At 34.1% G+C, this 14,639-nt stretch overlaps 1 protein-coding gene across 2 annotated transcripts; it reads left to right on the top strand.

Moving 5' to 3' along the window:
• Positions 1-6,161: 6,161 nt before the first annotated feature.
• On the top strand, positions 6,162-14,152 carry LOC107845505 (diacylglycerol kinase 5). 2 transcript variants are annotated; one of them, XM_016689866.2, is made up of 13 exons: positions 6,162-6,310; positions 8,356-8,580; positions 8,858-8,980; positions 9,077-9,205; positions 9,500-9,585; positions 10,022-10,145; positions 10,753-10,801; positions 11,413-11,495; positions 12,322-12,389; positions 12,928-13,002; positions 13,153-13,240; positions 13,365-13,481; positions 13,635-14,152. In XM_016689866.2, exons 2-13 carry the CDS (start codon positions 8,368-8,370, stop codon positions 13,956-13,958), a joined length of 1,479 nt encoding a protein of 492 aa, XP_016545352.2. In that variant the 5' UTR covers positions 6,162-6,310; positions 8,356-8,367; the 3' UTR covers positions 13,959-14,152. The 2 variants fall into 2 exon arrangements, with proteins under 2 accessions (XP_016545352.2, XP_047253823.1); XM_047397867.1 differs by lacking the exon at positions 6,162-6,310 and having other exon boundaries at positions 6,338-8,580.
• Positions 14,153-14,639: the final 487 nt, after the last annotated feature.

Here is a 14,639-nt window from a genome sequence, read left to right as displayed (position 1 = left end):
TAATTAGAGGTATATATAAAAGTAAAAGTATTTTAAATTTTATAGGAGTAAGAGATTTATTATGAAATGTGTCCAACTTAAATAAATTACTTAAAAAGAAATGATGGGAATAGTCTATTTAGTCAATTAAAGCTCAAACTTCTATTGTTTTTTCTACCTAAGCAATATTCTTCACCCATATGTTGACCACATTTCTTATTTTTCAATTTGTATGTACCTCTTCTTTGTTTTTTATTTTTTTAAGATTTTAGCTTATATATATTGACATATATTGACAGTGCAAAATAATATGAGTACGCAAAGCTAAAGATAAAAGAAACATAAATTGATATGCAGCTAAAAATACAATCCATAATTTTTTATTTCATGTATTTTGTTGAGAAACCTTATGGTATGACTTTTTTTAAACTTATCTCCACGCATCAAGTATAATTTTCTCAAAATTAAAAAAAAAAAACGTTATGTACAATGAGGTAAGCAATTAAGATTACATAATATATAACTATCACATTTTTTATCAAATTTTTCTATTAATTATTTGATAGCTCAAAGGGCATAACAACAATAAGTTAATCATGCTTTTTTCTTTCCCCCCTAATAGTGTAGGGTCTGGAAAATGAACATTAAGCAAATAACCATAACCAAACTTCACAAAGAACACTTTTTTGAAAAATCTATGTGAAAAGTATGTTTTTTTTTTCCTCAAAGTATAACTATCCAAAAATATTGTAGAGTTAAGAAATTGTAGGAATTGCTACCCCAAATAAGCACTAACCTGAATTTAAATTAGTGGAGTTCTAATATAAATATTGAACACCAAGTGAGTTTTTTTAAAAAGATTTTTTCTTACTGATAAAACAATGAAAAGAATTAAATTACCATAATCAAATAGAATTCTAGAATACTGAATACACATATACATAATTTTTTCAATCAAACATGAAAAAACAACAAACATATTATAAAATCAAAAAAGGAGATTTACCTTGAAAAATAGACGAAAGGAATAATAAAGAATAAAAAATACCTGAACGCCAATAAAAAATTAAAAAAAAAAAGAAACAAATATCAATTTAAAAAAAAAAAAGGTTTACCTTGTAATTTGAGAGGAACAACAAAACATATAGAGAGAGAGAGTAAAAGGAAGTGGAAAAATAAAGAGGAAGAACTGACAAGATGGAAATGACTAAAGAAGAGGAAGAGAAGCGGGTATTAAAGAGGAATTGCAAAACAATATTTAATGCAAAGTCTTAATACCGTGCCTGTTGGAATTTTGAAACTTAAAAACATTAAAGAAAATAATTGATTGTAATAAAAATTTAAAAGAATAAAAAAAGCTCAAAAATAGGAGAAAAAAGATAAATAACATTCTTTGATTCTAATATAAATTATTTTATATTAGTAGATTATCTAAATCAAGAAATTATTAATTTTTTTATATTATTCTTGTAATTAATTCTTTTTAAAAGTGTACAAACTTATTTGTAAAATTCACAAAAAAAAAAAATTAAGGGATGAATTTCGCAAAATTATATTATTATTTATGATTTCTTAATTACTGTGTAAAATAAATTGTGTTAGAAATGTAAAGCTTACCTCCTAGTTCCACTAAAAGAAGAGAAGTAGGGAGACGCGACCCAGGATTAAGTGGGGGAGCCTGACTTTGGCTAGTGCTTTGGAGATGGAAGAGAAGTTGAAGAGTAGGGGGGCTTGGGAGAGTAGAGGGGGTGTATAATATGTGGGAGATGACTGTCAGTTGTATTAGGAAGACCGCTAGAGAGGTGTTAGGTGTCTCGAGAGGTCGATCTGGAAAACATCAAGGAGACTGGTGGTAGAACGAAGAGGTCAAGAAAAAGGTGGAGTCTAAGAAGGTGACTTATGCTAAGTTGGTTGGGAGCAAAGATGATGAGGAAAGACAGAAGAATAAGAATGAGTATAAGGTTACTAGAAGAGAGGCTAAGTTAGCGGTTACGGCGGCTAAGACAGCAGTTTTTGAGAGTTTGTATGCTGCTTTAGAGGAGAAATACAGAGATAAGAAGTTGTATAGGATGGCCAAGGCCAGGGAGCGGAGGGATCGTGACCTTGACCAAGTAAAGTGCATCGAAGGAGAGGATGGTATAGTGTTAGTTGAGAATGCCCTCATTAGGGAGAGATGACAGTCTTATTTTCATAAATTTTTGAACGACGAGGAGGACAAAGGTTCTGTGTTGGGAGACTTGAAGAGATCTGAGGAGGGTCGCGATTATAATTATTGTAGGCGTATCGAGGTTGAGTAGGTCAAGGGAGCTAATCACAGAATGCGGCGGGGTAGGGCGACGGGGCCAAACGAGATTCCAGTAGACTTTTAGAAGAGCACTAGTGGGGCAAGTCTAGAGTGGTTAACAAGATTGTTTAATATTATTTTTAGAGCTGCTAAGATGCCTGAAGCGTGGAGGTGGAGCACGATGATTCCAGTGTATAAGAACAAGAGAGACATTCAGAGTTGTAACATCTATAGAGGTATTAAGTTGTTGAGTCATACTATTAAGGTTTGGGAAAAGGTGGTAGAGTTGAGGATGAGGAGTATTATGGCAATCTTTGAGAATCAGTTCGGTTTCATGCCTGGTCGCTCGACTACCGAGGCCATTTAACTTATGAGGAGATTAGTGGAGCAGTTTTGAGATAGAAAGAAGGACTTGCACATGGTGTTTATTGATTTAGAGAAGACATATGACAGAGTTCCCAGGGAAATTCTGTGGAGGTGCTTGGAGGCTAGAGGGGTGCCTGTGGCGTACATTAGGTCAATTCAGGATATGTATGATGGTGCGAAGACTCGTGTAAGGACGGTAGGTGGAGATTCGGAGCACTTCACAGTTTTGATAGGGTTGCACCAGGGATCGACTCTTATCCCATTTCTATTTGCCTTGGTGATGGATGTTTTGACGTGACATATTCAAGGGGAGGTGCCTTGGTGTATGTTATTTGCAGATGATGTGGTTTTGATCGACGAGACTCGGGGTGGAGTTAATGATAAGTTGGAGATTTGAAGACAGACGCTTGAATCTAAAGGTTTTCGGTTAAGTAGAACAAAGATGGAGTACTTGGAGTGTAATTTCAGTAATATGTAGCAAGAAAATGGAGTAGTTGTGAAGTTAGACTCTCAGTCCATCCAGAAGAGGGAGAGTTTCAAGTATCTGGGGTCCATAATTCAAGGTAATGGTAAGATTGACGAGGATGTCACGCATCGTATTGAGGCAGGGTAGTTGAAGTGGAGGTTCGCTTCAGAAGTCCTTTGTGATAAGAAGGTACTCCCGAAGCTTAAAAGTAAGTTCTACAGAGTGGTAGTCCGGACAGCTATGCTGCATGGAGCAAAGTGTTGGCCAGTTAAGAACTCCCACATCCAAAAGGTGAAGGTGGCGGAGATGCGAATGTTGCGATGGATGTGTGGATATACCAGAAAAGATAGGGTGAGGAATGAGATTATTCGGGAGAAGGTGGGAGTTGACTTGGTGGAGGATAAGTTGCGAGAAGTGAGGGTACGTTGGTTCGGGCATGTGATGAGGAGGGGCCCTGATGCTCTAGTGCGGAGGTGTGAGACTCTGGCTATGGATGATTTTAGGCGGGCTAGAGGTAGACCGAAGAAATATTAAAGGGAGGTGATTAGGCATGATATGGAGCAATTACAGCTTACAGAGGACATGACCCTTAATAGGAAGGTGTGGAGGACGCGGATTAGGGTAGAGGGTTAGGGGGTGGGAACGCGGTGGTAGTAATAGGGGAGTGCTCCTTTGGGTCTGGAGTTTCTGGTTCGTAGTGTTGGGGCTGCAGTTTTTGGGGTTAATGGTGTTGGCTTTTTTGCATCCCGTACTAGTTTATTATGCACTTATTTTTTGTGTTTGTTATACTATTAGTTTGTTTTATATACCATACTAGTTTGTATCCACTTACTTTTTGTATTTGTTATACTATTATTGGTCCTAAGTCGAGGGTCTATCGGAAACAGCCTCTCTACTTCTCTTGAGGTAGTGGTATGATCTGCGTATACTCTACCCTCCCCAGACCCCACTAGGTGGGAATACACTGGGTATGTTGTTGTTGTTGTTGTTCTCTTTCCCTCCAACTCTTCCTCCTCTCGCGTTGTTGTTCTCTTTCCCTCCAACTCTTCCTCCTCTCGTGTGTTTGATTGGAAACAACTATCTTGAAAGTTAAGATTGGATTATTTCGAAATTAGTTATCGTAAAATTATTTTATTTTCATTATTGGATAAAATAATATTACAATCACGAAATAACCAACCTATGATAAGTTATTTCGATCAAACATAAAATAAATTTATTTTAAAATTAATTTGAAGTTAATTGTGCCTTACTTCCTTGTAACAAACAAGTCCTTTGTGTTTCAATTATGTAAAGAAATTTAATTATGAGGGTCAACATATTTAATTTTGACTATAAAATTAGATATGAATTTTTAAAATATTTAAAATAAAGTTCATATATTTAAATATTACACTCAATTTGTTTATCTTACTGATTATTTTATTTCGTTTAAAAAAATATTTCTTTTTAGAAATTCCTTAGTTTTAACCTTTTATATGATATATTTAAGATCATAAAATTAATTTTTTTTTTATGCATAATACATATTTAATTTAATATCATGAAACTCAAAAAAAAAAAAATATATAGTTTCATGTAAATCAAAATATCATATTTAATCAGACAAGCAAAGTAAATAAAAGAATTATATTTAATTTCTCAAACAGTAAAAAAAAGTGAGTTATATCCCACATGGTGATAAGTGATGGCTCTTGCCTCTTGGGTTGCTTAGAAAAGCAAGTTAGCCAATGAATAACCATGTGATCCGTTACTGTTTTTTGTGATAAACATGAAGTAATTACTTAATCTATTTGATTTCTGAGACTCAAATTATATAAATTTTAATTAATATTTTATAATATATATATATTATTAATATAAAAAATATGATTTATAATATTCTTTTGATATAATTTAAAAAAATTTAAATTTAAAATATTTAATTAACCTACCTCAGTTTTACTTTGGCTTTGACTTTTCATAAAATGAAATATGATAAGTAAAAATGGACAGAGAAATTATTAATATGTCATTATCTTGTGGTCTTAAATTAAACTTACATCAAATTAATATCTTTTAATCATCTGATCTTAAACATATCACGTAAAAAAAGTTATTATTTTTTAAATGGGCTAAAAAAGAACCAGAGAGAGTTACATTTTTCAATTTTCAAAAATTTAAATTTAAAATTTAAAATATTTGATTAATCTAACATTGATTTAACTACTAGTAAAACGAAACGTGAAAAATAAAATAGACGGAGAGAATAATAATGAAAATTTTTGGCTAATAAGCCTTTTCAAGTTTTCAATTAGCAAAATGACCTACTTTTATTTTCTCATTTTAAAATAAAAAAAAATAACTTTAAGGAAGAATTATACTACAATGACATATTAAAAATTATCAGAGGTATTTACAAATATACTTAAAACATAAAAACCAAACTCATTTTTTCAATTTCAAATTACTTTTTTTCCCCTCTTTAACTTTTTTCTCCTCCATACTTACTAAAAACGGATTGTTTCTTCAATTTTTTAATTTTAATTTTTTTTTCTCTCTAACTTTTTTCTCCCCCATTCTTACAAAAAAAAATCATTGTTTTTTCAATTTTCTCCTTTTTGAAGCTAATATTTTATTCCTAAATATTCTGTCTCCTCTCATATTTGTAAGTTTTCTACTGTCCTATAATTTTAGTCTTTTTTTTTTCAAAAAGAATTTTTTTTTTTGTAAATATATATAATCGATCGGATCGATAAACAATCTGTCAATATATCGTTTGGATTGATAATTGATCTGTCTATATATATGTTGGTTCAATAATAGATCTGTCCATATATCAGTCGGATCGATAATAGATCTGTCCATCGCAAATCAAGTTTTGGACTAATTTGTAAAATGTGTAAAAGATTTGGTGGGAGAAGTTTTGTTTAAATTCTGTAAGTTGGTGATTTTTGGACTAATTTATAAATTTTAAAACTTGTAAATAATTTTTAAATCACAAATAAATTAAAATTTTCAAAAGTGGATATTTCTCTAAAATAAAAAATAATTATAATCTATTTAATTAAAAAGAAAATTTGAAATGGTCATTTAACAAACAATCCCAGTAATAATTAGTCAACCCTACCCCACATTTATTTTCTCGTTCTGATTGGCTACTTTCAGATCCAATTCTTGTTTTCCAAAAGTTTGTTGCATTTTCAGTTTCCCCTGCAATTCTTCTGTTTTGTCAGGTAAATTCTCTCCCAATTTCTCATCCAAATTGCAATTTTATTTTCATTGTTGGAATTAAAACCAACTGTTAATCTCCTTGCATTCCTTTGTGATCAATTTTTTTTGATAGCCGTGGTGTTGGGGCTAGCTTTTAGGAACCTCGACTAAATCAATGATATACCTTATGATCATTTTTTTTTATAATCGTGGTGTTGGTGTTAGAGGTCAGCTTTCACGCACCTCGACTAAATTCCCGAGATGCCGTGTGATCATTCTTTTTTTTTTTTAATTGTGGTGTTAGAGGGCAGCTTTCGCGCACATCGTTTAAATCCACGAAATACCTTGTGATCATTTTTTTAATGATTTGAATTGTGTATAGTATGTATAATTGCTTCATTTCCTCGTGACAAAAATGATGTTTTTGGCGTTGTAGCTATTGAAATGAGTGTCAACTTTGTATTGGTCACACTTTATTGCTTAACAACAACGACAACAACATACGTAGTGTAACTCCAGGGATCTCGAGAGGGTAAAATATAAGCAGATCATACCGCCTACCTTTATGAGTGAGAAGTGATATTTTTGATAGGACTTTGGCTAACAAAAAGCGACGTGAAAGAAGAAAGCTCTTTATTGCTTAACAACAATGACAACAACATGCGTAGTGTAATTCCATAAGTGAGGTCCGAAAGGGGTAAAATGTATGCAAATCTTACCTCTTTCCTCTTTCCTCTGTGAGGTAGAAAGGATATTTTTGATAGACCTTTGGCTAGAAAAAAGCGAAGTGAAAGGAGAAACACTCTTTATTGCTTAACAACAATGACAACAACAAACGTAGTTAATTTCACAAATAGGGTCTGAAGTGGATACAATATAAGTAAATCTTATCCCTACCTTTGTTGGGTAGAGAGGATGTTTATGATAGATCTTCAGCTCAAAAAAGGGGAAGTTGTTCGAGAAAGAGTTCCAAGAAGAAACACTCTTTATTACTTAACAACAATAACAATATACACGGTGTAATACCCACAAGTGGGGTTTGTAGAGAGTAAAATATATGAAGATCTTACTCATACCAGTAGGCTAGATTAACTGTTTTCGAAGGACCCTCGGCTCAAAAAGTGAAGTTATTCGGGAAAGGGTTGCTAAGAGGAACACTCTCTATTGTTTTGAATGTTGTAAATGAATACCAACTTTGTATTGTTAACTCTTAATTGCTTGAGTGTTGGATGGAAATGTTGACTTTGGGGATTTGGAATACTCCCTCCGTTACTATCAGTTTGTCTGGTTTTGACTTGGCGCGTAGTTTAAGAAAGTTAAGAATATTTTTGAATCTTGTGATCTTAAACTAAAGATATATAGAATGTACCAAATTGCGCTTTAATCTTGTGGTCTTAAACATGCCACGTGAAAAGTTAGAATTAAAGAGTTGTCGAAAAAGGAACATCCTTTTTGACTCTAAGTAAAACGGAAAGTAAGACAAACCAATTGAAACGCATGGAGTACAATGTTTTCCGTTAGAATTCCACGTTGGTTGAGGTTTTGGATCATATTTTCTTTATATGAGTTTGGCCAATCTTCACACCACTTGAACTAGCTATGAGGTTGAATTCGGTGCTAGGTCCGTTTTCTTAACATGTTTCCAAGATCCATCGTGACGCTTGGTTACCTAATGTCGGGCTCTCATGTTTACACGGTAAATATTCTGTTGAGATTTAGCAGGCTGACAAGTAGACTAGTACTACCATTGCAGCAACAATAACTATAGAGGATTCATATAACTGTCTTTAGTTAATTTGAGATTGAGGATAGTTGATTAATTTGATGTGATTGTATATATAACAAATAGCATATTAATGTACTTGTTTTGAGCCGGGGGTCTATCAGAAACAGCCTCTCCACTTCTTCTTAGGTAGTGGTATGGACTGCGTACACTCTTCCCTCCCCGTACCTCACTTTGTGGGATTACACTGGGTATGCTGTTGTTATTGTAACATATTAATGTACTAAACTGGTGGTTGCTTCGTCTTTTCCTAATTTTTTTTCGCCAACTCTTTTTTGTTTGCAGGTATAGCTAGTTATGGCTGCTCCTGAAAGCAATTTTAGTGGCAACATTGAGAGAGATTTCTATATTCCTACCTATATACTCTCAGAGGATGCAAGTCAGAACGATGATGTACGTTTGTCTGATGTACCTACATGCCCTGTGCTAGTATTCATTAACTCTAAAAGTGGAGGTCAACTTGGTGGAGATCTTCTTCATACATATCGATCACTTCTTAACAAGTATCAGGTATTGAAGCTGGTTGCCTTGATTCACATAACAAAGTTTGGTGAATGTAAAGTGTGAGACAAAATTGAAATAAATTCGTTCTTGAGTCATCTTTTACCAATTCTCAGTTGATAAGTCAGACGTTAAGTCAGGTTGTGATAGTACCGCCAAACTTTTAATTGGATATGGAATTTAAAGACACCACTTAACTTTTCTTTTTCAGCCTGATGTGTAAATATGGCTCTCTTATATCATTTTGTTGAGGCAGATCCCTCATATAGTCGCATTTAACTTTCAGGTTTTTGATTTGGGAGAAGAAACTCCTGATAGTGTTCTACGTAGACTCTATCTGAATCTTGAAAAGCTAAAGAGCAATGGTGATGAATTTGCCACCAAACTTGAGGAGAGATTAAGGATAATTGTGAGTACACCTCTTTAAAGTAGAATTTCTACGGAGTTGCTTATAAATTTACCAGATGATTGCTTTCCAGCATTTAGCCGTGACACTGTTGTTTAGGTTGCAGGTGGAGATGGAACAGCTGGCTGGCTTCTTGGAGTTGTATCTGATCTCAAACTATCTCAGCCACCACCAATTGCTACTGTCCCTTTGGGAACTGGAAACAACCTTCCGTTCGCTTTTGGCTGGGTAAGGATCTTTAGCTGAAACCGCTCAACTCGCCAATGATAGCTGCAGATAGAGTTGTGTGAAAACTGTTAAAATGTTAAACTTCTATTCACCGAGTAATTATTTTTTAGTTTAGCTTATGCTGTGATGAAGCTGCCAATTAATCACATGAAATTTTGTAGTCAAACCAACACATAGACTTTTCCCACTTAAGCTAGATGCTGGACTTCAAGTTTATTTCATCTTTAATACATTGATGTGCATTCATCATAGAGTATGATACAACACATAATATGCATTTGTTGTAACTGGCAGGGCAAGAAGAATCCTGGAACGGACCAGAACTCAGTTATCTCATTCTTGAAGAGTGTAATGGATGCAAAAGAAATGAAGATAGACAGGTTATTCCATTCAAATGATTCAAGAGAGTTCGTTCATGTATATTACAGTGGCTTCGCTGAGATTTTCTAAATTGAAAGTTGACCCCTTTAAGCTGACGTTCAATTGTTCATTAAAATGCTTGCTGGTGGCTGGTACAAACTATAGTTATTGTATGCTTTAACCAAATCTGATATTTCAGAAATATCATTTATGAACAATTGAACGTCCTCTAAACGGGTGATGATAATTCAGAACTTCTTAAAGTTTTAAGTTTTTTGGAAGTTCTGATCTACAGTATGGAAGTTTAATTATTGCTCTATCCGGTATTCTTAGTAAGGTTTGACAATTTGTCTAATTTTATACAGTTCTCACAATATTATAAGTGATGTTATAGTTCATTTGATAATACTGATTGAGACCAACCAGCAAATATTGAAAGATTTGCCGTTTATACAGTTGGCACATTCTAATGAGAATGAGAGCACCACAAGAGGGTGCCTGTGATCCTATTGCACCACTTGAATTGCCTCATTCATTGCATGCGTTTCACCGGTTGTCTTCATCTGATGATCTTAATGTGGTACGAGCTATACATAAGGGAACTTCTATTTTCGTGTGCGCCTAAGGTCCCTGTCATCTTTAATTTTCTTTTTGGTGTTACATTCTCTTTGAGACTTGCTGTATGAAAAAACTCTTTGGAGCTCTTGCTCCATAAACCAAATTGTGGTATTATGTTAAGTATTTCTTTTGTTTTTCTTCTTTTCCTTTTTCTATACTAAGGCTACTTCATTAGGAAAAAAGAGAATACGAGGTCGAGTTGGAACATCATATTTTACAACTGCTTGCAGAGTGCTAATTCATTGACCTAATTCTTTTTCGAATGCAAATTATTTACATAAAACATTCTAATATAATCTTCTCTAGAGAAGAAGGTGCAACTTTACCATCAACTGTAATGCAAATTGAAAGACTAAAGCACACTTAAGAACCTGAATCTATTATAAGTATGCCTCTTCCACATTCATTACACACTTAAATTTCTCGAAGTTGGTCTTTATGTATTTACTTTCACATATGGGGACCTGCTTCCGGCTAAGTATGTGATTCGACCATGACATTCCTATCTGTATTGCTAACTTGATTACTCAGCATGGGTAAGGAATGGATAATTATTTAATATCTCACAGGAAGGATGCCATACATTTCGTGGAGGATTCTGGAATTATTTCAGCATGGGTAAGGAATATTATCTTGATTATGAATTATGTTCCTGAAGCCATCCAACGTTATCCTTTTTTTTCTGTCACGTTTGATGACATCAAACAGGAAAGGATATGATAACCTACCTTACTTGAGGTTGGAATATCTTATACCAGCTGTGTGAAATAAGGAGGAGTTTTCAAAAAGTATTGTTACCAATCTTTTGAATCATAAATATAGGATAGAAGAAAAAACAACTATCTCAATCAGTGAAAAATGGAATCACTCCAAAATCGATACTGACCCTTACCTTTTTTCTTGGGTCAAAATTGAATAATCTGTATATTTTTAAGATGGTGCATTGCATAGTTGATTCGAAGTGGAAAATTTGAAACTAGAAAGGAGGTTCTTTGTATTATAAAACTAGAAAGAATCAGTTGATAATTTTTTGAAATAAGCCAGAGCTAATAAGGTTGTGAAGGCCTAAATTGGACAATGATTTTACTGAATGACATGAATAAGGTGGCTACGAGTTATGTCTCAAATGCGAAAAGGAAAGATGAGTATATTTTGAAAGTACTATGCTGCCAATACTATTGTTTTGCTATCTAGTAACACATTTAATCTTTAATTCTCTATGCCGTCAGGGATGGATGCACAAGTATCATATGCATTTCATTCAGAACGAAAGATGCATCCAGAAAAATTCAAAAACCAGCTCGTCAATCAGGTATTGAAGTGCATGGCAGGATTAAGATGACTTGGTTCCATTTTTGTACATTTATATTTGAACATGAGGAATTAAGATGACTTGAATCCATTTTCATATATTATCTGACTCATTGTGTAGCCTTTTGTAGCGATGTCAATATCTATCGTGTACTCAGTAGATTCTAGTTATGCTACCTGAAAAAGTAGAAAAAACAAAATTATTGTGAATTTTAGCAATTGACTGAGCTGATAAACCGGTAGGTGAAATGTAACGTTATTTCCAGAGAAGAAAGGAAGGAATTTGCGGATATCCTTAATCTCTCAGAAGGATATGAACTTTGTTATGGATATCAGCTTATTAAATTTTGGATAGGTCAGGCCTCCTGCTTTATATCTCCCTTGTTGAGACCAAAGACAGTTTAAAGCAAAGCACAATAAACTGCAAATACCATGATACTGAATGATGTAAAGTTTGCGACGCAGTTGAGCAATATGGAACAACTTAAAATTGCTACAACAGAACATTGAAAATATTGTTGCTATCACATTGTGTGCTACCAGAAAAGGGATATCACATTTTCTGTTCAGCTTACTATTATTAGGTTAATGGAATTGATGGTCTTTATTGCCAAGGTACATGCTTAAATGAAGTTTTTTTATGTACCTTTTCCTTGAAATAGTGATATAGCATTCTCCGAGATTGAGCCTATGTCTGCTGCTGTACTCTAGGCTTATTTAAATGCAATAACCTGGATTATTTCTTGAAAACAAGCATTTCATTTTCTTCTAAATTAGGTATTATTTTGTGGAAGTTTGCCTCATGTTTTTTCTGGATTTCTCCTTAGAGTACATATGCAAGGCTTGGATGTACGCAGGGATGGTTTTGTGCGTCCCTTTTTCATCCTTCTTCCAGGTGAATACGCAGTGTGCTTTAATAGATAACTTCTTGTAGATCTTATAACTTCTTGTAGATCCTCTCATACTAACAAAATATCGATAATTGTAATGGAATCTCTCATGTACCTAAGGAAATTAATTGGCTAGATACGATTACTTTAGTTAAATCTCCTCAGAACAACAAAGAGGACTTCGTTATATTTTAATTTATAATGGTGGTGACCCTGTGAAAATTCACACTACAACAAACACAACTTTTAGCGGCAACAAATATGCTCTTTAACAAAGAGTGCTAAAGCTTTTACTGGCATTAGTTAATTGTCATTGGATCCAATGTCTCTCTAAGCTTTTGGGGCATTTACAAAGAGCGCTAAAATGTAATTGGTAACTTGTACTGATAAATGGATGCAAATAGGAGAGACGTCATGTTTTTTTAAAATATCAAGAGGAAAGAACAATGGTTCAAGTAAATATTTATAGGATTCATTATCTTTACTATTACCTCTTTGACGGTATATATATTATGAGAATATATGTGTCTGCATTTTCTGCAGGAACATAGCTCAACTGGCCAAGGTTAAGATAATGAAAAAGCATGGCGAATGGAAAGACCTTGACATCCCTCACAGGTAGCATCAATTATGTATTGTAATGTAGAAACTTTAGAAAACCACCAGATAGTCTACTTTTTATGTCTCTAATAAAAGATTATGGTTTAAACATGACAGCTTTGAATTATTAACACTTTTCATCTTCTGGTTGTCCCATTGTACTTGCAGTATCAGGTCAATTGTGTGCCTAAACTTGCCTAGCTTTTCTGGTGGACTGAATCCTTGGGGAACACCAAACAGCAACAAACGCCGAGATGTCTGTATTCTATTTACTTCTTCCACCATTTACTATTTTTCCTTTTTTCTGTTTTCTATGTGCGCGCGCCTATAGTGACATCAATAGATTTCTGTCTTAATGTACGTACCAATGTAATGTACAGAGGGACTTGACTCCACCATTTGTTGATGATGGCCTCATTGAGGTTGTTGGCTTTAGAGATGCTTGGCATGGAATGGTTCTTCTTGCTCCAAATGGGCATGGCACACGTCTCGCACAGGTTTGGGATATTAACTCATTCTTGTAGATACATTAACGCGCATATATATTATGCATGCACAATTATAGACATACCGTAGTGTTCTCACTTTAGAGATCAATTGTCACCTGAGGTGCCTTCATTTGGATTTTTGTTCACCTTCCCTATTTGTAGGCACATCGTATCCGGTTTGAGTTTCATAAGGGTGCAGCTGACCACACATTCATGAGGATCGATGGAGAACCATGGAAGCAACCACTCCCAGTAGATGATGACACCGTTGTGGTAGAAATCGCTCATCTTGGACAAGTAAAGATGCTTGCTACCCATGATTGCAGATCCAAAAGCGTACACGATCCATCAAGTCATGTCCATCATGATGGCGATGATGGTGATAGCGATGGTGAAGAGGATTCGGTTGTGGAAGAGCAGAGGAAATTCGGGGCAGCAGACACATTCAAAATTCCTGATGAAGTTGACATTGCACATCTCAGTTGATTCTTTGTTCAAAATTTGTTTATGTTGCAACCTCCATATTGATTTATGTTGATGTAGTAGACGGAAAATTTGTTTTTGTGAGTTGAGATATTATGACATTGACATTTCAGTATATGCATACGAATTTGTTGATTAATTGCAATGTAAATGTGAGTTGAATATCTTAAGTACATGATATTGGAGATGCTTGAAGATGTCTCTCTATTATAACTTGAAATTTCAAGAGAATTGCACTTTTATGCTATTCATTATATTATTATGTGCTATCTCTTTTTTTAAAAAAAAAAAAAAAAATTTGGGGGAGGGGAAGGGGAATGGGGGAGGGAATTACAATATGGGGAATTGAATCCTCACCAACAAGGTTGAAGTTCAGGTAACTAACCAATTAAGCTACTAAGATTCCCTATTATGTGCTATCTCATTCTTTGATTTAATGAGAATTTTACAATATGATTTTATTTACTTGAGGGTTGGAAACGATCTCTCTACCTTCTCAAGGTAGGGTAAGATTGCATATTCATCACTCTCCTAAGGCTCCACTTGTTGAATTATACTAGGTATGGAGTTATTGTTATTTTTTTCACTTTCACCTAGATATACATAACATTCATATAACGGGAAATGGCCAAAAATACCGTTATACTACAGGAAATTGTTCAAAAATATCCTTCATCCATCTAT

This window comes from Capsicum annuum, chromosome 10 (assembly GCF_002878395.1).
Source record: "Capsicum annuum cultivar UCD-10X-F1 chromosome 10, UCD10Xv1.1, whole genome shotgun sequence".
Lineage (NCBI taxonomy): Eukaryota > Viridiplantae > Streptophyta > Magnoliopsida > Solanales > Solanaceae > Capsicum > Capsicum annuum.
The sequence above is the reverse complement of the archived record's forward strand: the minus strand, read 5'-3'. Positions and strand labels throughout refer to the sequence as shown.